The following is a 26,695-nucleotide window of genomic DNA, read 5'->3' on the forward strand; positions in this document are numbered from 1 at the left end:
TTTCCCACTTTACACACACACACACATATATATGTAATATATATATATATATATATATATATATATATATATATATATATATATATATATATAGGTATGAATTAGTGGTCATATGAAACACAGACATGTTCGTCTGTCTCTGCCCATGGAGTGAGAGTTTTATGGAGTGTCAGTGTTTTGAGTTTTAAAAAAGCCACTTTAAAAGCTACTGAGACTCTGAAGTCTACATGAATCATGGTGTTATGGCTGTTTTCCCACAGCATGTTTGCCAGTGGTGTGTGCTGTTATATGATGAAGAGCCATACCCTGACATCATAATGAATGTGTAGGAGGACAGTATTCAGTGCATACAGCAGAATGGCATTAACAGGGTCTTTGCAGCCAAGCTAATGCTGACAACCAGGTGATTTGCCTGACTTAACAAAAGAACTGAGCATTATCTCCAGTGTTTTATGGTTTAATCTATTAATTTTAATGCTTCTAATGCTTGTGAAATTAGGCTAAAATCTATGTAAATTAAATTAAAACAAGTAATTTAAATTTAGTTGCTGTCTTTCTATCTGTGAAGATAGTAGGAAACAAACTACCATGATAGATTCATTTTCCTAGCACATGTTTTTGATGGACAAGGTTGCTTAAAACTGGTAAGTGGAATTCCTGTGACACTGTAAGCCAATGTCAGTCAGGTATCTACTACTATTTGTAGGCTTAACCTGAATGAAATAGGAATGACCTGCCTTCTTCAAATGAGGTCTGGAGATCAACTTACTGATTGGAAACTTAACTTATTGGAATTGTTTTTCAAAAATACCCTCTCACTCGCTCATTCACTCACTCACTCACTCACTTTTAGTAATCACTTTATCCTGGTCAGGGTTGCGGTGCATCCAGAGCCTATACTGGGAACAGTGGAATACCCTGAATGGGATACCAGGATCTATCACATGGTGCAAAAACTAACCTTATTTCTAATATCTTATATAAAACAGGGTTGGGTGCCATATAGCAGTGGTTCTCAAAGTGCCAGCTGTCCGTGAAGCATTTTTATTTTTTTTATTTAGCTACAGCCAGGGTGGATCGTATCAATATGGCAAAGCCCCCATGTTTTTCCAAGAGTAACAGGTTTGTTTTGAGGCCCACATCATCTTTTTCGTGGATAGCAAATGCTTTAAAGAGGATTATTATTATTTTTTTTTTTTTGTGAAACTGAGTGCCTCAACACCACTAGTGGTTATAAGAAGAACACACAGAATGGTATGAAGCGGGGGAGGAAACCAGGGTACCTGGAGGAAACTCCGAAGCACAGTACTATTATTATTATTATTATTATTACTGAGACCTCAGGAGATAGTCAACACTAGAAGTTTTATGGTCGAGCTATTGATAGATATTAAAATTCAGCCCTTCCTTCCGGTATCACTAATAAGTACCATTCATTACAGTCCACAACCTACATTTATCAAAGCTCTGAGATTTACTGAGTTCAGGTTATGAGCCTGTTTGCCTGGTCACGTGAACTGAATAGAAGTGAATAGGTTTAATCTAAAACTCAATAACTCTCGGATAAATAATGTTACCTTGGACCTAATGTGTTGTGTAGAAATAACAAAAAAAAAAACTTTACAGTTCTAAGAAATAAGGAGGTGATCAGGGGAATCTATAGTGATAGTATATAAAGCTTCTGTGTATCTATAGTGCAGAATTACACTATCCACTAGTTATTTAATACAGTAGGCTATGATTTGTGAGTAGTTAACCATGTCAAAATTCCCTGGATCGTGTTGCAAAGGAAATACTGATTCATTCTGGTGAGTGGGAAGCAGGTACGCTTGGCAGCTAACCTCTTCCTGAACTCCTGAGTTGTGTGGCATCACAATTCCCTCCCTTCCGGCTTTCCAGGGGTGGGCGGGGCTAAAAGTGGGAGGGGCTCCGGGAAAGCGTGACGCCAGCCTGGAATGAAGGAGTGAGTTGAGTGAGTGAGTGTTTTCCGGGTCAGAAAGTGGACTAAGAGGAAATAAACGAGGAGCAGCGCAGTAGACATGTACAACCCGAACAAAGTATGGAAAGTTTGTCAACATTCCAGCTAAGACGAGTCGAGAGCGATGATGGAAGGGGCGATGTTTGAGAAGTGGACTTGCTCTGTGGTTAGTGCATGAGAGTGTGTGTGTGTGTGTGTGTGTGTGTGTGGTGAAGCCCGGCCCGGGACGTGCTCCATCTCCTGCGTTTTGAAATCTGAGTTGACGATATTAATCGGAAGTTGCAGGCGCTTTGATCTGAATCGCTGTGCGTGACAGCGTCGTGTTGTGAGTATCGCGCCTTGTGGACGATCCGATCCGATCCGATCCGATCCGGGATGTTTCACTGTATCCCACTGTGGCGGTGTAACCGTCATGTCGAGACCATTGACCGGCGCCACTGTTCACTGCTCTATGTCCCAGACGAGATCTATCGCTACAGCCGCAGCTTGGAAGAACTTCTGCTGGACGCGAACCAACTCCGAGACTTACCCAAGGTGAGCAAAGTGAGAAACAGAGGAATACACACACACACACACACACACACACACACACACACACACACACATACATACATACATACATACATACATACATACATGTGTGTGTGTGTGTGTGTGTGTGTGTATGTATGTATGTGTGTGTGTGTGTGTGTGTGTATATGTGTGTGTTAATATATATATATATGTGTGTGTGTGTGTATATATATATATATATATATATATATATATATATATATATATATATATATATATACAATAGAAATTCTGATGGTTTCCACTACAAACACCACTACAAACCATCAGCTAACCATTAAAACCATTACCATTACTGCTAGCATAACATGCCACCAATAAAAGGTAAAAAATTACCTGTAGAGACACACAGGGACCGTTAGAGTTTCCATTAAAACCAATATAACTCCCATTATAACCATTAAAACCATTACTGGCCATTAATGGTATTCACTAGACATAACATGCCACCAATTAAAGGTAACACATTTCCAGTAGAGACCCACAGGGACCATTAGAGCTCCCATTAAAACCAAAACAATTCCCATTATAACCATTAAAACCATTACCATTATTAGTCCTTAATGGAATCCACTAGACATAATATGTCACCAATAAAAGGCAACAAATTACCAGTAGAGACCCACAGGGACCATTAGTGTTTCCATTAAAACCAATATAACTCCCATTATAACCATTAAAAGCATTACCATTATTAGTCCTTAATGGTATTCACTGGACTTAACATGCCACTAATAGAAAGCAACAAATTAGCAGGAGAGACCCACAGGGACCATTACAGTTTCAATTAAAACCAAAGCAATTCCCATTATAACCATTAAAACCATTACCATCACTGGTCCTTAATGGAATCCACTAGATATAACAAGCCACCAATAGAAGATAACAAATTTCCAGTAGAGACCCACAGGGACCATTAGAGCTTCCATTAAAACCAATACAATTCCCATTAAAACTAATTCAAATCCAAGAGGGTTTCTACTGTTTGTTATTTTTCAGCAGGGACGATTCCAGGGAAACCCAGGGAAGATTCAGCGGCTTGTATGACAAACAAAACCTGTAGGATATCACTTAGTAGCACTAACAACTGACAGGCCCTGCTAGGAGCTGGTGATCACAACAGCATTATGGTTATTGAACCCTACTTTTCAAATATTCTGTATGTTATTACTAAACTGTTAAGTGTATTGTGGCTCAGTAGGACTTGAGCACAGAGTGCAAGAGCTCACGTGTGGCCTAAACTCTTAACACTTTCAATCTCAAGGCCCAGGTTTGATCAGAGACGAAGATTAGACATCTGTCACGATGAAGAGCAAGCTTCCTTGCTTAACAACTTCATGTTGTTATGTGTCAAGTTTTCCTGTCCACTAGGTGACAAAGGATAATCCAACATTAGTTCTGCATTAGTTTAATGACACATTAAAAGTGATGATGAATATTAAACCCTGATGGAGTCAGCTCACAAGGGCATGATTTCATGATAATCGTTAATATACCAATACAATACTATAGCAATATAGCAATACAATGGGCTCCAAAAGTCTGACCACACTAAAAATGGGTATATCATATATAGAACACACTATACAAGAAAACATGAGCTTCACAGACCACTGAAGAGTTACACTGTCTCAGACATTTCAGGAGAAAAGTAACTTATAACTTGACAGGTGTAATAATTTGTTCAATTTATTCAAATTTTAATCAAATGTAAAGTGTCTAGAGGCCTGATCTCGGGGCATAGACAGGTTCACAAGGCATCGAGTTGAGACCAGAGGTATGCATCGGATCCTGCACTGGGATCCCACAGGACACAACTAAAAAGTAATGAGAACGGGAGGTTCTTACTTTCATGCACGTATGAGCAATCGTTCAGATATGCAGTTTGCGAGACACATTCATTAACATAATTGTGAACTATGCATTTAAAAGGTTCCTTCATTCATCCTTAGTCACTGCCTGGTCAGGGTCACAGCAGTTTAAATTAGGCTACTAGTTTGCTTATGTTTTGGAAAATAGAAGCAAATAAATTAGAAAGAAAATGCTACAGTCAGAAAAGTGTTCGCCCTAACATCTGGAGATAGCGAGTTCGAAACCTGATGATACTCAGCTATCTGTGGCCGGGAGTCCAAGGGAGCAAAATTGGCCATGCTCACAGGGAGGGAGAGGTGTCATACCATTCATGGCTATGTGTGAGCTCATGTATGCGGAAGTGAGCGGATAGCGCTTACCTCCGTGTGTGTTACGCCACCCCCTGACATTGCATGAGCAGAAGTTCGAAAACATGTGGTCGGCTGGCTTCACATGCCTCGGAAGAAGCACATGATGGCCTTCGCCTTCCCTGATTGGTAGCTATCGTGTAATAGGGGAGAGCTACCTGATAGGTGGGAATCAGCCATGACTAATCTAGGGAGAAAATCCGGGGAAAATTTGGTTTACATTTGGTTCAAATCTGAGTACAGTTACAGATCTTTGGACTACTAAACAAATAAAGATACAGATAGTGGCATTGTGTTACACCCCTGAATATCTTGTATGTTTACAGTTTTCATTTTTTGTAGTGGAGTAACCACAAATTAATTTCTGGGGGGTGGGATGAGAAAATATGCTAACTAAAATCACCATGGGATCTGTACATTTAAATTTTTTGGGGCTGCTAGACAGTAGTAGACACAGTTGTGCTATTCAGAAGCTGTCATTTAATCATTTAAGGCACGATCTACCGTCAGCCAATCTTGCCATATTGATAGCGTTAATAAATGTAGGAAATAAAATACCTTTATGACACAGTTACACTGAAAATGAATGAAATAACATGCTGTAATAAGGAAAATGACACCCTACATTATAAAACCAGACCTATACCTCCAGCAGTATACCTTCAGTACTTCGTTGGTGAGGGAATGATACCCCTCTGCTCAGAGTGTAGTGAGGTGGCCAATAGCTTTCAGACAGAAATGGGTAAAATAAATGATTCCAACTGCATGGTTAATCCTATTTCTCACCATAGAAGCTGGTAGCCAATAAGATGGGATTAAACAAACTGAGGGATGTGTTCACTTGATGTCTGGGGCAATTAAATATGGAGCAGTTATAACGATGACTTTGTTGACCTTTTATGCAAATCATTATAGCACAATCAGTTACTGTGCAAAACAAAATTATTTAATGTGTATAATACTCAGCTGTGATGTATGCGTGTTATATTAACCACCTACGATTAAGCATTTGGAACTTTCAGAAAGTATTTCATGGGGTTTCAAACCCGACAATGGCCCGTGACCATAGATTTTGGTTTTGAGCAGCTTCTAGACGTACCTTTGTTCAACTGTGTTCGATACAGCAGGTGTGTTTCCTGTCGCCATTCTCACAGTGTGCGAGGCACATACAGAAGGGCTAGCATCTTTAGCTAGAGTTGCCAGGTTTCAGGAAAATGTTCATCCCAACAACTTCTCTAAAATGACACAAAACACCTGAAACTAGCCCAAAAAAAAGAGTGACACATTTTTCTTCTTTTTCTCAGACTTTGTGTGGAAAACTGTGGTGCACACGCATTTCTAATGAACGGACATTATCCACTTCGTAATCCACTTTTTTCCTCTCCCAATCTTTGCAATAGAAATAGTTTTGTACCTCATAGACACACTGTCTGCACTTTGGCATTGTTGTGTGGCGGTTTATCAGATTTAATTCCAACTTGCGAGATCAGACAAGATCTTGGCAGCAACAGAATATTATTAAACTAGCTGAAGTTGGTGTAAAACCGTGACCTTGGCAACCCTGTACCTGTCCTGTCCACTGATCCTCCTCTACTGAAAATAGAGTGAGCATGGAGCAACGTGATTCTTGCCCCAATGTGTTTTTATTAGCACTTGTTGCAGTTCCCATTTTGGCCACTAGGTGCAATAATAACTACAGAGCTAAATGGGGCAGTGAGCACTGTTCCCCACGACTGCACAACAACTAGAAAGGTGAGCAATTCAATGGAACATGGGCTTATTTTTGTCAAATAGCAATTTAAAAGAAAAATACTGGTAGGTCAAAAGAGGTAAATAATATTTCAGCAGAATTTAAAATGTATGGAGTTGTAAATGAGGACTTTATGAAGATTTTGAACATTTGTTGAGCACTTTATATGTTCAATGTCTTTTATATTTGGTGGGGCTTTACCTCAGCTGCCCCTTTAGATAAGGTGTAACTATCCAAACTAGAAATCGACCAGCTATGCCTCAAAACAACAAAATACTGTATGGGACGGCTTTAAGATTAAGCTCATAATTTCATGTCCCTTAAAGTGTGTTGCAGTAATGATGTCAAGTGCACCATGCAAAGCTGTTAAATTGAGCAAAAGAGCTGCTGACATGGAAGTAATCAAATCCCATAGCAGCTCAGTGAACCAATATCAGTTAAATGGGGGAATCTTTCTGATCAGCAGAACGTTGAAGAATTCAAAAGAAAACGCTGATGTTGGAGATCCACTTTGACTAAACATGCGTTCAACCTAGAGGACAATTTTACCCAATTTTAACTGATCAGTTCTTCAATCAGTTCATCTCCAGTGGCGCTGGTCTCAGTAACTTCACTGAATGGGGAAGGTGAATATGGTAGTATGTGACTGTAACTAATTCCTCATTTTAATGGCTAAATTGTCTAGAAATCATCGAACGGCTCAGGCTTATCGTACAAGAGTTCATTTTGACGATATAAAAATGTCAATCTGTAGATCTATTACCTTCTTTCTTTTTTTTAAGGGCATTTTGTTTTGATTATTTCTTGGAAACCTTCCCCATAACATGCCAGTAGAATACAGTTCCTGCTATGACCTTGAGAAAGAGCAACAACGATGGTCATGTTATCCATCATTTACATTTCCTAACCAGGGAATTAGTCATGTTCCTTAAGAAAACAAACTAAAGCAAATAGAATCGCTGAAAAACCACTGCGAGTAGCCTGATCACGGGACCGTTGCTATAATACTGTAATTTCAAAACAAGAACTGCAGCCTTGGTGTGTAAGTTATCAAGTTATTTTTCCGTTGCTCCTAACAGCTTTTTTTTTTTTAAAAGAAATAAACAAACTTGAGTAGCTACTTATTTTCTCACCTACATGTGTAAACATGTAAACCAAAGTTAGTAGCTGTGTATTTCAGTTTCGCTTTTAAAGGGTGCTGTGTTTACACTCGAAGAATTCCTGCTTTTAACCGCTGAATGCATGAGCCTTGCTTTATATTAATGACAGGCTTTTTAATGGGTTTCCTCTTCACACTGAGATTACATGACGAGTATTCAGCACATTTGATAAGTTACAATAACTGGGAAAAGGTTAAACACTTCCAATAATGGTGTTTTATCATTTTTTTAAAAATGGCTATAGACCAGGCTGTACAATATGATAAGACCTTGTTGCCTGCCAAGTATTTTTTCATCATAGAAGTTCATTATAGCTAGCGAACTCCATTTAGCTGAAAGAACACAGAACATCAAGATCGTTAGGCGTGACAATATGTACACAATCAGGTCCATAAATATTTGGACGTTGACAGAGTTATTGTTATTTCAGCTATGTACATTATAATAGACTTGAAACTACATGAATATGAGCTCAAAGTGCAGACTTTGAGCTTTAATTTCAGGCCATGGTCTTCCTTATTTTGAGGTTTACCAATGGTGTGTATCTTGTGGTAAACCCTGTGTATTTACTCTGGCGAAGGCTTCTCTTGATTGTTGACTTTGACACAGATGCACCTACCTTTGGGAGAGCTGTTGTGAAGGGGTTTTTCTTCATCAGGGAAAGAATTCTGTCATTCGCTGCAGTTGTTTTCTATGGCCTTCTTGGCCTTTTGGTGTTCCTGAGCTCACCAGTATGCTTTTTTTTCTTGTTAATCATGTACCAAATAGTTGATTTGGCCACACTTAATGTTTTTGTTTGATTTTTCAGCCTAATAATGGCTTGCTTCACTGGCAGTCAGATTCCAAATGCCAAACGTAAATGCTTGAAATCAGCTCTAGATCTTTTATCTGATTACTTGTAAGTGAAATAAAGATGGAAAAACACACACTTGGCCATGGAACAGCTAAGCAGCCAATCGTCCAACTTTTGGTCTCTTAAAAAGGTGGGACCGCATATACAAAGTGCTGTAATTCCTACACTGTTAACTCAGTTTGGATCGAAATACCCTCAAATTAAAGTGTTTCTGTGCCTTATTTAATTTCAATTCCAATATACTGTAGTAGACAGCTAATATAACAATACAACAACTTTGCCAATGGCCAAATATTTATGGACTTGACTATAGTTTTCTGTATAATGTCACCTGGATGCTGTAGATTTACACCTAAGAACTGCTGCTGTAATCATAAAGACTCATCCCAAGACATCTTTTCGACACACTTGGCATTGTTTACCTTTACTGTTCTACACCCTTATACTGTAATGATTTATAATCCCTCTATCCGGTGTCACCCAGGAGAGGACAGGTTCCCCTTTGAGTCTGGTACCTGTTAAGGTTTCGTCGTCTTAGTGAGTTTATCCTCGCCATTGTCGCCTCTGACTTGCACATCTAAATAGGGATCTAAATATAAATCAGCATCCGGATTTCTGTAAAGCTGCTTTGTGAAAATGTCTGCTGTTAAAAGTGCTTTACAAATAAAATGAATAGGATTTATATAGCTAAGGTAGCCACAACAACACCGGCTTTCCAAGTGAATCACTTGAAGTGAATTTGGAGCATCGGGAAATAATAGCACTTGGATATAAATATTATAGACACCCCAAAACAAGGGAACAAGAAATCTTTTTTTTTTTGTGCATTTTCATTTTATAAGGAGCTTTAAACTGTAAATTAGCTAAACTGCTAGCTTGTAAACTGCATTTCACAAACATCGTTAAACTGCACTTGTGTATAACTTGTAATTGCATTGTGCGTCATTTGATTTACGTGAAAGAGCTTTAAAATTCACTTTGAATTGCAGGTTAATGTGGCAACTACAGATCCGATGAAACGTTTGCCATTCCTGAACAGACTTGCTGTTATTCTTTGTGCCTCATTTTACAGACTGCTGTAGCGTGTTTGATTAAGTTAATGAAGTTGTTTAGCTGTTTGGAGAGCAAACAGGAGTGGCATATAACAGAGATATAGCCTATTCATTTAAGGCCTTACCGAAGTGTTTAACGACTTGATTTATAGTAAAAAATTGTGGCCTGACTTCTTCACTTCCTGCAATAAAACACCTTGCTAATTCTACAGGATGGGGCGGAATTAGTAAAGCCGTTGTCAGCATGATTTCACTGTTATTTGCTATATATATATATATATATATATATATACTGTAGAGCAATGATGCCTTCAAAAATAATGAAATTAAATGTTTCTACATTTAAAAAATACTATAAAGAGCAGTAAACAGTAATAAATAAAACAGTCAATATTTGGTGTGACGATCCTTCACTTTAAAAAAAAATATGTAATCTGCTGCTTTCTTTACTGACATACAAACATTTTTCTGTAACATTTAATTTTGTGCTGGAAAACTCATGTTTGGAATCTAAAATGTTTTTGTACTGAATCAATAATGTAGAAGTCATAAAATACAAATCTATAACAAAGTTTGTACTAAAAAATACAGGGTGCCTAAGACTTTTGCAGTGTACTGTGTGTATGTGTGTGTGTGTGTATATATATATATGTATATATGTATGTATATGTAAGTGCAGGTTAGTCATATTTAAAAGCTACAAAAAAGTCTACACCTGCTCAGAACTGTGTGGGTGTGTCAAATTGGAAACTTATTGGCGGTGGCGTTTCCCGGCAGTGTAAACAACCCAAACAGCAAAGAGAGCAGGAATGACAAAGCGTCATGTTTCCGCAGTGCTTTTGTTTTTTATAAAGGTCCTGTCATGTTTCTTATGATCTGGTTTTGTAGATCATAGATTTGTATATGTCACCCTACTGTAAACAGGCTACTTCACCCTATATACTTCACTAAATACGACGGACTGAATTATTTTATTTGCGACTAATAAGAACAAAATACTCAGTTTTAACATACAGAAATTACTTGTTGTGTTATGCAAGGAACAATATGTAATGAATAGAATGAATAAAACTTTAAACTGAAAAGAAGTAAAGCTTTCCAAGTGGCACATTTGAAATCTTTCACCCTATCATCAGGCGATTGCGAGTTCTCTGGGAGTCTAGAGAGCAGAATTGGGAGGCATGGCATAGTCTCTCTCGTCTGTCAATCACAGCAGCACTAGCCAATCGTGGGGTTCTGTGAGATCATGAGGTATGTGGAAGAGGGCAGATAGTTTGTGTGGAAGATTTCCTCCTAGTGTGTTAGTGGAGGTTGGCTTGACATGTTTCGGAGGTGGCTAGTGGGTGTGAATTGGCAAGACCAAATTGGGGAGAAAATGGGGGCGGGAAAAACCCTTAAAGGTAAATAATACCAGATTTAGCCAATTTTTGTCAGCTAGTCAGTTATTTGTGCCTGCTATAATTTCTGTCAATCTTCCCCAATGTGTCAGTGTGCACTGTTTTAGCACACTACACATTAAGGCCAATACACACTAAAATGTTTTAAGATGTGTTTTGATATAAAGGCATTTACATTTTGACCCTATTCAACCCCACCATCTCTGTAAGACGTGCATTACAACAAGAACCCGTCTGACCCGCTGTGGTGATAATGCACCATGTCTTCTACTTTTTCAATTGTGAATCGCAAACTCCATATAAACCCAGTCAGATCTCTCCCTCCCACTTTCTATAGGCTGTGAATTTCATTTCAATTTGCATCAGTGTTATGGCCTGTAGCAAAGAGCAGACTGATTGTCTAGTCAGTAATAAATATCTTATCCAGTAATGAGCTTTATTCTCTGTCATTCTCTCCGTATTCATCCTTTTTGCTCATTTTCTCGTTTCTTGTTTATGCCCTTGAATCTCTCTTAGCCTGATATTGGTGTCTTTAAACTCTTATTGAAAACCAATAATAATTCAATATTTCAATTTAATATGTTGAATTAAAGAAAGTTGCATAGGATTAAAAGTGGTAAAGAACATAAGGTACTAACGTGTGGCAAATTAGTTTGCTAGGTAAGTGTGTTAATACAGACTAAAGGGAAATGAACATGTATATGATTATTATAGTCTTAACAAAGTGTCTAAAGTAGCATATCATGTTTGCACCCTGGGCAAAAAGTCAGCAAGTCATTGGCCATTGTTTTGGCTTTGAGTTTTTTGTGTTCTGTCCTCACATCGCACCTAAAAGATATTTGCGTCTGGCTAACATTTTTCTCCATATGAAACTGCATGATGACTGTATGTATTGTAGCATGTGTTATAGTTAATGTAGCGTGTGTTATAGTTACGCTAAAGTGCATAACACCACTGTGAAGCTGAGGTTTAACACAGCTGCATTTAACACGTTGAGGTTTAACACAGCTGCATACTAAATGAAACCATGAATTTTTTGGGTTTTTGAACCTACTGTTCCACTGGACGACTACGAATAACAAAACTAATATCTCAGACATGAGAGTTTACCAGTCTACTGATTTGTCCAAGTCTGCTTAAGTGCGTGGATCCGTGACTACCTGCCTCAGCGACACGGCACATGTAGATTAATAACTAACCCTACGCAATCCTCCCCAGTTTTCTCTGGGCTTGAAACCGGCACTGAGAGCACCCTGTTCCCTGACTGGGAATCGAACCCGGACATGAATTGGACATGATGCATTTAACTGTTCACTTATGCTGAAGAGTTTGTCTTTTCTAAACCACATTAGGCCTAGCGGCTGAAAGCTTCACTTCTGACTATTCTTTAATATGTTTTTGATGACTAAATGATGCCGGATACAAGAGTAGAAGAGTAGAAAGAATTGAGTCAGAACCTGGACCAACATTACTGATTTCATATCTCTAGTACTAGAAAGCATGTTCTTGGGTTGTCTGCCTGCCCATCCGTCCATCCATCCATCCATCCATCTATCTGAGATTTTCCTAAGTGTTATATCTTTAGAATGAGTGGTTGGATGTGTGTAGGATTTATATGGAATTATCACTGCAACCAGTAGATGAACTGAACCGATTTTGGATTTGATCCAAAACAGGGTTAAGGTAAAATATCTGAAATACTTTTTCTTCAATAGCTTCCTTAACGTTTAATGTATATTTTAAGGGTATTTCAGGCAAACAAGAAGCCCTAGACGTGTAAGTGGCAGAGACATCCCTGTCGAGTTTTGTTCAAAATGATTCGATAACAGGAAACGCATGATCTCATAAAGATTGAGATGAGACCGATCCCCGAACAATGTTTTTGCAATGTTTTACAGCTAAACAGACAGATCATGCCATTGTACCCTAAGCTTCTAGTTTTTCCAGCTTCCATTTGGAATGACCTTCTAATATGCTAACTTGCAACCTCAGCTGTCTGTGTATGTATTTCGCAGTATACCTACAGCTTAAAAAGAGCTAGTTTTTGTTTACTCCTTGTAAATTGGCTGGTCATCCTCAAACAGTTGTGTTTGCTGTACTGCTGGGGTGTGAAACAGGCCTCAGTCAGGTTGCAAATCTCTTCACCAGAGACGTAAATATATGCTAATCTCCTGCAGCGAGATGAAATTTACATGATTTTATTCAAATTTTAAGATATGGGGTGAAAGGTTCCAATCGGATGACTGGGAGTCCAAAGTGGTCCACCTGTTGCTGTTGTTGTTGCTGTTGGTAGGGTACGGTGTCTCTCAGGAGACTTTACAGCTTGCAGGCTGAGCTTGAGGAACAGGACAAGTGAGATTTTTGTCTGACACTCATTGCAACGATTTTCAACACAGAAACCAGTGACGCTTGATGGGGATTTAGTTACACGGAATGCGAGCTGATTTTTTTTTTAAACAAGGCTGACATGTTCTCAGTTTGCACTTAGACGGATGGCACATCTAAAAGGAAATACTGGTGGCTCTGTTGTGCGGTGGGAAGAATGGTGTCGAGGCAGTTCTGGTGGCTTGTGGTGGCCAAACATCTTACCACACATATAGTCACCTGGTTTAATGCTGACTGTTCTTGCACAGGAAGTGCTAGAAGTCTGTCCAGGATACTGCTGATGCTGTTGCAATTCAGAAAAAGAATTGCTTAGATATGAGATGTCCAAATAGAAAGGTGTTTTGTGTTACAAGAGTGAATAACCTTCAATTATTCTGTCTAGGCTGCCAGGTATATCTGAAGCCCGAGTGGTTAAATGTTTGTAGGATTTATATGGTATTATCATTTTAACCAGCAGATGAACTGATTAGATTTTGGAATCGATCCAAACAGGATCAAGGTCACAGCAAGGTCAGATGTCTGAAGTATTTTGTTTTTCAAAAGCTTTCTTCTTGTTTGTCATGCAGACATGTTACTTACTTGGTCATATTCAGAAACCCGTGGCCCATTTTCTCATTAGCACGATATCTCCAGAACGAGTGCTTGAATGGTTGTAGGATTTATATGTAGTTATCATTCTAAGCAGCGAATGAAATGATTGGATTTGGAATTGAGCTAAACAGTGTTAAGGTCATATCAAGGTCATATATCTGAAATAGTTTTTCTTCACTAGCTTGCTTCCTGTTTGAAGTATATTTTAAGAGTATTTCAGGCATGCAATTTAGTAACAAGAAGGACTAGACTTGTTGGCGGTGGAGGCATTCCCATCCTGATATTCCTGTACTTCTCCTACTCAGCATGTATTGATGTATGGAAATCTTCTGGACAGGTTTAAACAACATCAATTCTTGCAATATGGAGCCCCAGATAACCAAATATTGATATATGTTTGATAATTAGTAGAGTTTGATAATTAGTAGTGTTTGATAATTAGTAGTGTAATTTGGTAGTTTTGGTAGATTTTTTTTAAACAGTGCACCAAGTTTTAAAAAAAAATAAACGTCCACCTGATGATGCTTACTCTGTGTATAATTATCACAGGCATAGTCCACACTAACATGGCTAATTTTAAAAACACTATTTTTATGTTTTGGCCAAACTAGTTTTCAGTCTGTTTCTCAAAATGTTCCTGTCCACATTGAGAGAAAAAAAAAACACAAAAAAGGACAGAAAACTGTATGTGCACTGGGTGTCAGCCGTGGTGTATGATCCGAAGGGTACCTCATCATCAGGATGGAAAATACTTGCGTAATTGTACTTCAGTATTTATACACTTGCCATATTTATCCTTTTTTCTAAATAATTTTAAAGTTCAGTACTTGTACTCTTAGTTACTTTCATGTATAAGACAAAAACTTGCTTTTTACTCCTTACATTTTTATTTGGACCTTCAAAATATACAGTACAATTCGCAAAAGGCCTCTTCTTCTCTCATCTAGCCAATGACTGTAAACTATATATCAATAGAATGGGCTCAGTTTAGCATCTCATCAGGTTTGTAAATGTAGAAAAAAAAAACCTCCTCAAGAATCGTACCAGTTCATCATCGGCTGTGATCTCGTGTAGTTAGTGCTATAGCTATATGTGTGTTTAGAGCTGGAAAAGCCACCAGATAACAGTGTGGAACTTGAGGATGAGTGGCCCTGGTCCTATCTCAGTAAAATGTTTCAATAAGCTGGAATAAGCAAAGTCTCCTTTGAAATAAGATATCTTCTATGCCTGCCTAAAAGGCATGAAATCCATCTAATATGAAAAAGCATGTTCAGATAAGTTTCACTAATTTGCTAACATTAATTGGCTATATATTTTTTTGGGGTCCCTGGAGGACTAGTGGTCCGCTGCGGCAACAGTTCACTCCCAGTGACGGTCCCAAGCCCGGATAAAACTGGGGAGGGTTGCGTAGGGAAGGGCATCCGGCGTAAAAACTGTGCCAAATCAAATACATGGACCAATGATCCGCTGTGGCGACCCCTAACAGGAGCAGCTGAAAGAGCAACAACAATTAGCTATATATTTCTTTGCTAATGCCAGGTTTGATTAGCACTGATTCCAGTAGCTAACATAATTGGCTAGCTGCTTTAAAACAAAAATCATCTTCTTACAGTTTTAGATAAGAACTAAAACTTCATTTTGATATCAAAACATGGCTTTAACTTAATTTCATCAGTTAAACTTTTACTTTTTAATGCTTGAAGACGTTTAAAAAGTAGCAGCTGTTTTACTTTCACTCATGTTTTGGCTGGATTCTTTCACTTTTTAATTACATAACTTTATGACACTTTATCTGTACTTTCACATAAGTAGAATTTCTCAGTACTTTGTCCAAACTTACTCATTGTTGATTATTTCAAACCAATTCAAATCCATGTTTTTTTTTAAAACCCCAGACACACTCTCTCTTTCTTCCCAAGAATATCTTTCTAATGTCCTGTTCAGATTAGACTAGTTTTACGTAGAAAGTGGGGGTTAATGTAATTATTCTGTTATGTCAGTCTTTTTATTTAACTGATGATTACTGATACTGAGTTTAAAATGCAGAAAAATAAAATATAGATGATGGATTTGTCAGAGAAGCAATACTTTCAGGATATTATCGCAGTCCTAATACACGTAAAGCCTAAATATATTTAATGGCCATGCAAATAGAAGTCGGGGATTCGAACCTTTTGGTTTTTTCGTTATGGATATAAGGATGTGCAAAAACATTTTCATAATAAATATTTTGTTTAATTTTTTACTCCAGGAATGTCTCTGTCTGTGTAAATGGCTGATTGATATTGTGATATTGTTAGGATGGATTATCATACCTTGAAAATTTCAAACCATAACACCTTTAATCTTTTGCAAATTGCAAATTGGGAATATTTGTTAGCTGCAAACCAATTCATAAAGCGCATTTAACAACGGACACCGTCACAAAAGCAGCTTTATAGAAATCCAGATATAAAATTAAAACTTTAAAGCAAGCAAATGTTAACCTTCTAGCTAAAGAGCCAGCGTGAGTGCTCTGGTTTAACAGTGTTGTTGTGTCTATTTCTTCTTACTTGCTCCTAGGCTTATCTGCACCTCTCTTTGTGACATGCCTATGGCCATCTACTCAAACACAAGGATGGGCGTGACGCTGTCTGATAAGGAACTAAATTGTTTTTTTCTTCCGCCAAGCCAGACAGCATCTGAGATTTTTTTTTTTTTTCTTTAATGACTCAGGGAACTGCTGCTTTGTAAGCTCTTCGGCCTCATTGTGCATTATAATCACGTGTCCATGTTGTGTACGAGTTTGATAGCAGCTTTAACTCATTGCTAGTCTTGAACAGAAAAAGAATAACAAGAAAACCTGCAGGAACCTCATCACTTTTTCACCCGCAATCCTTCTCGAGTTCCCTCTCCTCTGCCTGTGTGTTAGTTACGCTTTTTATTAGCATAAATTAGCATTAAATTCCTGAGAAAGAGTGGCTCAGCATAGTCTTCTAACGGCAGCGTGTCATGACAGTTAAGGATTGCGTTCCTCACGCAGTACGTTCACGCGAAACGAATCCGTGATGTGTTTTTGGTTGGTGTGAGCTGCTGGAGTGGAGGATCTCTGCATTATTCAGCTAAAAAGATTGCAGTTATTCAGAAGTATAAAATGGCAGATATATGAAATGTGCCATCTAATCCGTATAAGTGCTATTCGCACCTTTAGGTACACTTTAATTCTTACTGCATTTATTTCTCACATGCCCTCAGGTTACGTCTTGCCTACGCATAAATCCTGTTTAATTACAGAATATAGTAATCTCTCAGAGAAAAAAATCAAGTAAAAATAATTAAGTGTCATGTAGCCACTTTCTTTAAAACCCGCTGTAGATGCCAAGGTTTAGTACAGAATAATAAATTATTTGCGAAGGTTTGCTGTAGTGCATTGCTTAGAAAAGTCTTTCCTTTCCATTTTTTTTTTTTTTTTTAATTAAAGTCTAACACCCTATTCACATTGGACTAGTTTGACATGAAGGAGTGGAGTCATGTAATTATTAATGGAGAATCTCTGGGATTTTAGTAGCAGGGATTGACCAGTAGAAATAACCTCAGGTAATACATATCCTGTCTGAACCTGGTTTTTCCTTTCCACTTTATTAGGCTGCTTATGAATTCATGCACTTTCAGTGGGTATTCTTAGGTGCACATAGTGTCCAATCATACATTATCGTATAACAAGATTTACAGTGGATATAAAAAATGGCAACGTGCTTGAAGGTGAAATTTGTCTTCATCTCCAGCTGTCTCACAGAACCCTGCAGATTTTGTGCCAAAATAGATTGGACAGATAGGAGCTGTTCATGATTCCCTCTATCCTGACTAGAGCCCCAGTCCCAGCTGAAGACAAGCATCACTATTGCATGATGCTGCCACCACCATGCTTTACCATGGGTATGGTGTTCTTTGGATGATAAGTTGTCTTGTTTTTTTGCTGAAGATATATTTTCAAAATATGCCCGAATAAACGTCTACTTTGGTCTCAGCTGACCGTAACACAATTTGCCAAGTGGTTTGGCAAAATTTAGGTGGGTTTGGATGTTTTTTCAAGAGCAAGGGCTTCCTATTCGCCACCCTACAACATAGAAATAACCCTAGGTAATACATATCCTGTCTGAACTGACATGTTGGTAAAGATTCGCTTATAGAACAGTTAGTTCCGGTCCACTAATCTGATTGGTCGAGCGGCGTTCCGAGAGTGTTTATATTTCCTATAACCGCACTGAGACATTTCACTGTATGTATCACTTTTTTTGGGAACCAAATGCTTATAATAAAGGACAATGCAATGAGTTTGCATTAAAATACACACAGAATTTTTAGTGTGACAAGCATATGTACATTGTGAAAACACTCCCATCTCTGTGATATTACACAGAAATCACTATTCCCGTGTGAATCGATCATAATTCCTACAGACATCCTCCGGCAGCAGACATTACCAGACATATCTTATCCCCTCTGAATAGTACTTAAAAGACAAATAAACTTGATTCTGTTCTTTGTTGATAAATGCCGTTGCATGGGCATTATTGCAGTGCTCATCTTGTAAAAGTGGCATAAAATCAACAATGAAATTACTCATTGTCATTATATTTATGATAATAGTCTGTGATAGGCCAATTCTGAAGAGTCTCATTGTCTCTTATCAGAGACACCAAGTCATATGTCATGTGGTGACATGCACAAAGCTAGCACATGCCTATTAAGAGCAACGGTTGTTTCGAATCTTCTGCATTAAATAGGATTTAATCATTTACTTTGAATGTGTGAGTTGTGCACGTAGCCTCTGACGACTAGCAGGTTTCCCTGAGAGCCTGGAGAATCATAGATACCCTGAAAAACAAATTCAATTCTTCCACTTTCTCAGGTTGCGAATTAAAGGTTGTTTATAGTGGGAATTGAAGGCAATATCACAGGCTATATAACTATTTTAATAATATATTTTATTTATCTACGCTATTATGTATGTACTGACAGACAGAACTACTGTGTGACACAGAGAGGAGTGGTGTTGGAGCACAACAAAAAAGCTGCATTTCCTTTTCTTTTGTTAACCTTTCGGGTGTTTATTAAGGCAACTAGACACTTTAGGTTCTGAATAATAATAATAATGCACCTTATTATTAACTGAATGAAAGTCTGGGCTATGTGTTGTTACATGCCGGGACCTGGATGGCTTTGTAAGGTTTAATTACACACTTCCTGTTAGGCTTCAAATCACTTCCATTCAAATAGAAGCCAGGTTACATCTGTATAGTTCCTCTAATGGTGGTTAAGACTTCAGTTGTGATGCAATCCACTGTAGAGGAATTGTAGAAGTAGGGCAGATCAAGAGTTAAATGGCTGATTACATCAGCAGTGGAGGGATACACAGAGCTGTTTTTGCCAGGCCACTGGACAATCTTAATTGCTGAACTGTTCTTTTTGGGAAAGGAATCGATCATGACCTGTCTACAGACATTTTCTGGATTGGTTTATGCTTCAACGACTCACTGACTGTTTGTGCTGCTTGTACGTGGTGTGATAATTAGCTGATTAGTTGATGTGTACAATGGAATATTCAGCATCTTTTGATGATAATTTGGAATTTGTTTTGAAGGAAATGTACCTATGCACTTGCCGTATTCAAGACTATGATTTTTTTGAATACATGATTAGTGCGTTTCAGTCTCTGCTACAGAGCTCATTTATTTCAGAAGGGAAATTTTTTTTTTTAATAATTTGTGCTTTTGATTGCTCTTGTTGCTTTGTCTTTAAAAAGGCACGTTGTCTACTTCTTGGAAATTGACTTAAAATATGAGAACTGTCTGTAAGGAAACATAGCTAATGGCTTTGGCCTTTGAGGAGTAGGAGGACTGATCTGAATAGATAAGTGTGAGATGGAGAATAGGATTTAATTGCTGTTCACTACTCGTAAAAATTGTTTTCTTTGAAGCAGAGACTCAACATTTGCTTGCTGTTTTTTAGCAATTCTTCCAGCTGGTGAAGTTAAGAAAGCTGGGCCTGAGCGACAACGAGATCCAGAGACTTCCTCCTGAGATAGCCAACTTCATGCAGCTTGTAGAGCTCGACGTCTCGCGCAACGGTAAGAGAACCTGCTTTCTCCTTTCCTCCTTCTTAGGCAGTCACTTTCAGGGAATATTCTTAGGTGAGCATAGTGTGAAACCATACATACAGTATAACAAGAATTACAGTTCCAAACAGAGGTTTTGTGCCAAAATAGATTGGTATTTGGAGCTGTTCATGATTCCCTCTATCCTGACTAGAACCCCAGTCCCAGCTGAAGACAAGCATCCCCAAAGCATGATGCTGCCACCACCATGCTTTACCAGGGGTATGCTGTTCTCTGGATGATAAGTTGTCTTGTTTTTGTGCCAAAGATATATTTTTTTATAATTTTTATGCCAAAAAAAAAAACTTCTCCCTTGGCCTCACCAGACCATGTGGTTTGGCAGAATTTAGGTGAGTTTGGATGTTTTTTTTTTTTTTTTTTTGTCTTGTTTTTAGGAGAAAGGGCTTCCTTCTTGCCACCCTACAGCAAAGCCCATGTGAAGAATACAAGAGTTTGTTGTCACATACAGGAAGTGACCAGTACTTGCCAGATATTCCTGCAGCTCCTTTAATGTTGCTGTAGGTCTCTTGGCAGCTTCCCTGACAAATTTTCTTCTTGTCCTTTTATCAATTTTGGAGGGACGTCCTGTTCTTTTAAATGTCACTGTGGTGCCCCATTTTTCTTCATTTTTTTGTTGATGATGGCAGTCATGGATTTCCATGGTACGTCTGATGTTTTGGAAATTATTTGCACCCCCCTCCTGATCGATATCTTTGTAAGCTCTTTGTGGACTATGACTTCAGCAGTTAGATGAAACAAAGAAGATGTCAAGAAAATCCTACTGAAACACCTGAGGTTTATTTAGGGTTAATCAGAATCACTTCACTGATGACAGGTATATGATAATTACTTTTGAACATGATTATGTTCTGGTATGTTTAGTGAACATATACAGTGGCTTGCATAAGTATTCACCCCCTTAAAGTTTTCCACATTTTATAGTGTTACAATTAGGACTTTATTGGGATTATATGTCATGAACCTACCCAACATAGTCATAATATTGCTATGAGTGGAAAAGAATCTAGGTATTTTGCTATTTACAGAAAAAAAGGCCACAAGTTGGGATTGCATAAGTATTCACCCCCATTGGTTTGAAACCCCTAAATTAGTTCTGTTGCCATCAGAAGTCACATATATAGTTGAAGGGGGTCCATCTGTGTGCAATTAAATTGTCATGTGAGCTCAATATACATACAGAAGACCAAGTAGCTATAAAAATGAACAGCAAACGGAAGACCAAGTAGCTATAAAAACAAGAAAAGTATCAATCAGGTTTGTTTATTAAAAAAAAAAAAAAAAATACCCCAAACTTTGAATGTCCCATGGAGCATTATTAAATTTGTTATGAAGAAATGGAAAAACTATGGCACAAGCATGACTCTGCCTAAAGGAGGCAAAAGTTATTGACCTGGTAAGGAAGGGATAAATCAATGATTCTACAAAAAGGCCAAAAGGTTAACTCAGCACGATGCTACCACCACCATGCTTCACTGTTCTCACCGTGATGAGCAGTGTTGGGTTTCTGCCAAACATAGCGCGTTGTGCCAAGGTCAAAAAGTTCGATTTTTGTCTTATTAAATCAGAGAATCTTTTTTCCATGTTTGCGGAGTCTATAACATGTCTTTCGGTAAACTCCAAATGGGATTTCATAAGGCTCACCACTCCTCCTTAAAGCCCAGCTTATTGGAGTGTGCAGGCCATCTGAGCTGTGGATATCTCCAGCTCCTTCAGAGTGACCCTTGACCTCTTGGGTGCTTCTCTGGGGTGAATACTTATGCAGTCACAACTTTTGTGTGTTTTTTATTTTATTTTATTTGTAAATGATTTTGCAAACCGTATAGATTTTTGTATCACATCAATATTTGAGGCTACTTTGTGTAGCTTCATGACCCATTGAAGTTCAAGGGAGGGATACTTATGCAAGGAAGTATATACTGAATATAAAATATTTCAGGTTTAGCCTGTGTTCTAGGAGATTAAATTAAAAAAAATCCTGTTTGAAGATGAGCTCATGGATTACTGCGAGGAATTATGATCTCGGTTTTCTCTGTGTAAGGAAGTCACACTTTTCAGACAGTATAACACTAAGGGATCATTAACATTTTAAAAACTTTCATATACCAAATCTTTAAAGTAATCATACCTTTTACATACGTTCCTCCGTGTTATTTTGATCAGGACTTTTTTTCTTTTACAGGAGGCATTATTATTCTAAATAGCAGCTCTTTCCCTTTAGAATTGGTTCCCACACACTTGCTTGCACACACCCTGCATATTTTTTGCATCTTCTCTGGGTTTTTTTTTAATTTTATTTTTTTATTTTAAACCCTCTGAGATTAGCTATGGCACTGACATCACTGAGAATATTTCTCTGCTGGGAACATGGCCGGGATGATAATTACCCCTTTTCTGTTCACTATTTTCAAGTTTCATACGGCAATTTTACAACCTGGACTCCATGTTTGGCGAGGCCGTGCCGTAATTTGCGGCGGCGCAGATGGATTTAAATGGCCGTTTCCCTCGAGTCTGTTTGGTGTTTCGTGTCTCGTGTTGCATTAATGCCGAGGCTGACTCCAAGCGCTTTTGTTAAACATTTATAGCAATCTGAATTGAACTTTGACCTGCTTCTGAATCAGTGTACACTCCCTGCTACAGATAGATGCTTTGCATTCTTGATTAGATTAAAATAGTCAAGTAAATTATGTTGTAACTGGGTGCCCTTATTACGACTGTAACTACTTTTTTCCTCTGTGTTCTATTTTCTGCAGACATTATCGAGATTCCTGAAAACATTTCCTATTGCAAAGCCCTTCAAGTAGCAGACTTTAGTGGCAACCCTTTGACAAGGTAAATGAAAGATGGATGTTACACTTAACACACAAACATTGAACACATCAACCTCAGACTGCAGTTGGCAAATAATTGGTTAGATTTTTTTTTTTTTTTCCAAGTGATTGACATGCTTTATTATTATCATCGTTCTTTTCATCAGTTGGGCCTGATAATATAGCAGCTGTGTGCATTTTGTGTGCATTTTCCTCCATCTAAATTACTTTTGATTTCATTTTAATCTATCTGTGCATTCATGATTCGGCCTTTTCATCAGCTCTCTTACTATATTTATGAGAACTATGGTTTCTGATTTAAGGTGATTGCACATCTTTTTCTGGATTGCTGCTACTTTTTGCATGATTAGCACAAGTGTCCTCGCACTGATTGAGCTGTTTACCATGTGTGTATGTGCTACTTTTGGTCTTAATAGAACCCTAATGGACCTGTGACTTGGCTGTGGTTACTGTGATATACTGATAATTGCATCGTTTGGTTTTCAAAACTGATTTTGGATCGGATCAATTTTCTTGATCAGTTTTGTTTGTCCACTCTGCCGTAGTGTTAGCGCTGTTATTGGCTGTCGATCACAGGCACATGCTTCCATGTTTTACACTTTTTCAGGATTTTAGATAGTCTATACTGACATGTATGTGTCGAACAGTAAGAAACGGATTATTTTCATCTTTTCAGTGCTTGCGTTAATCACTGTTTATGTCCAATGTCAGCTGTTTGCATTATTACAACTTTTCATCCTTTTTATAGGGATTAGGTTTAGTCTCAGTATTTTATTGTTTTCAATCCACCACATAAAACCTTGTAATATTGTAGTAATAAAGTCTCTCTCTCTCTCTCTCTCTCTCTCTCTCTCTCTCTCTTTTTTTTCCCCAGATTGCCAGAGAGCTTTGCTGAATTGCGGAACCTCACATGCCTTTCCATCAATGACATTTCTTTACAAGCGCTTCCTGATAACATTGGAAAGTAAGCACATTTCCCTTTTGCCTGCTGACAAAATGTTAAGGGAGGAAAAAAAGCACAGATATCGCTGTACAGCTTAAAGCAGACTCGATGATTATGCATATTGTTAATGACTCCCTGAGGGACATTGTCTGAATTTTAACAATAGCTGATTTATCAGGCTTTTTTGTATGAGCTGCTGGTCCTTCTTCTCAACTTAATCTGCTGAATTTTGAATTGATGGACGTTTCATGAGACCTGACACCATGACCACAGTTTTTCCCAAGCCGTCTTTTTTTAAAACTTCCTTTCCAACATTTGATAAAATATTTTCCATAACCTTTTCACAGTTTGAGAGCTGTAAGTAAACTTTCCTGCAACAATAGCTAGTCTTTTAACTGACAGTTTTAATATATTTGGCACAATGATATTTGGCATTTTTGTTTTCGCTTGACACAGCCAAGAATCAACATTGACAATTGGTGGATCGAGATTTTCTTTCTTTTTTTTTTTTTAATATAATCTTTATGTCCAAGCTGTCAGTTAAAACCACTTTCTCTTTGGCAGCCTGCCACTGTTTGTACATGTTATGTTTAATGTTTCTGCAGTAAATGTGTCATTCATTTGGCACTTTTGGGATATTTATATGCCGGTTCTGTTTCCCTCTGTCTCTCTCGATCTCTCTCATCATGCCATGACTCTGTTCATTTCCTGTGTAATTTCCGCTAACTTCTTTGCTCTATCTTGCATGCAATCAGATGGGAGCCTCTCACAATCTGATTGCTTTATTTTCAAAGAACTGCGTTCCTCTAGCCACTTACAGGAATTGAATTATCATTGGCATATATATATATACAGTGAGAGTAAAAAGTATTTGATCCCTTGCTGATTTTGTTGGTTTGCCCACTAATAAAGACATGATCATTCTATACTTTTAATGGTAGATGTATTCTAACATGGAGAGACAGAATATCAAAAAGAAAATCCAGAAAATAACTTTAAAGAATATATATTAATTGATTTGTATTTCATTGAGGGAAATAAGTATTTGATCCCCTAGTATGCATTAGGAGTTCTGGCTTTCACAGACCAGTTAGACACTCCCAATCAACTTGTTACCTGAATTGAAGACACCTGTTCTAACTAATCACCTGTATGAAAGACACCTGTTCACAGAATCAGACAATCAGACAGATTCCAAACTCTCCAACATGAGTAAGACCAAAGAACTCTCTCAGGACCTCAGAGACAGGATTGTTGACCTGCACAAATCTGGAATGGGCTACAAAAACATTAGCAAGATGCTGGGTATTAAAGTAACAACGATTGGTGCAATTGTGAGAAAATTTAAGAAGTATAACATGACCATCAATAGACCTCGGTCTGGTGCTCCACAGAAGATTTCACCTCGTGGGGTGGCAATGATCATGAGAACTGTGAGAAATCGGCCTGCAACCACACAGCGGGAGTTAGTGAATGACCTCAAGGCAGCTGGGACCACAGTCACCAGGAAAACAATTGGCAACACTTTGCGCCGCAATGGATTAAAATCCTGCAGTGCCCGAAAGGTACCCCTGCTTAAGAAGGCACATGTGGAGGCCTGCCTAAAGTATGCCAATGATCACCTCAAAGATGTACAAAGTGATTGGGAGAAGCTTCTGTGGTCAGACGAGACCAAAATTGAACTATTTGGCCTAAACTCTACTCGTCATGTGTGGAGGAAGAAAAATGCTGCCTATGACCCCAGGAACACTGTGCCCACCGTCAAGCATGGAGGTGGAAGCATTATGTTTTGGGGGTGTTTCTCTGCCAAGGGCACAGGGCTACTTCACCGCATCAGTGGGAAGATGGATGGAGCCATGTACCGTGCAGTCCTGAGGGACAACCTCCTCCCCTCTGCCAGGAAGTTGAAAATGGGCCGTGGTTGGGTCTTCCAATATGACAACGACCCGAAGCATACAGCAAAGGCAACAAAGGAGTGGCTCAAGAAGAACCACATTAAGGTCATGGAGTGGCCCAGCCAGTCTCCAGACCTCAATCCAATCGAAAATCTATGGAGGGAGCTGAAGGTCCGAGTTGCCAAGCGACAGCCCACCAACCTTAATGATTTAGAGAGGATCTGCAAAGAAGAGTGGGCCAAAATTCCCCCTGATATGTGTGCTAACCTTGTGGTTAACTACAACAAACGTCTGTCCGCTGTGCTTGCAAACAAAGGCTGTGCCACCAAGTATTAAGTGCTTTTGGCTAGAGGGATCAAATACTTATTTTCCTCAATGAAATACAAATCAATTAAAATATATTCTTTAAAGTTATTTTCTGGATTTTCGTTTTGATATTCTGTCTCTCCATGTTAGAATACATCTACCATTAAAAGTATAGAATGATCATGTCTTTATTAGTGGGCAAACCAACAAAATCAGCAAGGGATCAAATACTTTTTACTCTCACTGTATATATATATATATATATATATATATATATATATATATATTTATATTCTTTTTTTTTTTTTTTAAGCATATTTAAGCATCTTATTTAAGCATCATATTTAAGCATCTTTTAAAGTCCAGCATTGAGCTGCATGTAGCTGCTGTGTACTCATGGGAGATTTGACATTATTAGACAGATTTGGAAGATTTGTCATCTGGATAAATTATGTGATTATATACAGTACTGTGCAAAAGTCTTAGGCATGTGCAAAGAAAGGCTGTAGAGCAAAGATGCCTTGAAAAATAATGAAATTAAATGTTTCAACATTAAAAAAAATACTATAAAGAGCAGTAAACAGTAATAAATGAAACAAAGTCAATAT

The 26,695-nt window shown here is 38.1% G+C and overlaps 1 protein-coding gene across 1 annotated transcript in view; it reads left to right on the forward strand.

Moving 5' to 3' along the window:
- The first annotated feature begins 1,918 nt into the window (after positions 1 to 1,918).
- The window catches only part of lrrc1 (leucine rich repeat containing 1), a 45,518-nt gene continuing 20,741 nt past the window's right edge, over positions 1,919 to 26,695 (forward strand). The window contains exons 1-4 of the mRNA XM_026939470.3: positions 1,919 to 2,512; positions 19,950 to 20,067; positions 22,866 to 22,944; positions 23,818 to 23,907. Coding sequence (XP_026795271.1) covers positions 2,354 to 2,512; positions 19,950 to 20,067; positions 22,866 to 22,944; positions 23,818 to 23,907 — 446 coding nt within the window. The 5' untranslated portion in view covers positions 1,919 to 2,353. The remainder of the gene's footprint in view (positions 2,513 to 19,949; positions 20,068 to 22,865; positions 22,945 to 23,817; positions 23,908 to 26,695) is intronic.

The sequence above is a fragment of the Pangasianodon hypophthalmus genome, chromosome 3, assembly GCF_027358585.1.
Source record: "Pangasianodon hypophthalmus isolate fPanHyp1 chromosome 3, fPanHyp1.pri, whole genome shotgun sequence".
Taxonomy (NCBI): Eukaryota; Metazoa; Chordata; class Actinopteri; order Siluriformes; family Pangasiidae; genus Pangasianodon; species Pangasianodon hypophthalmus.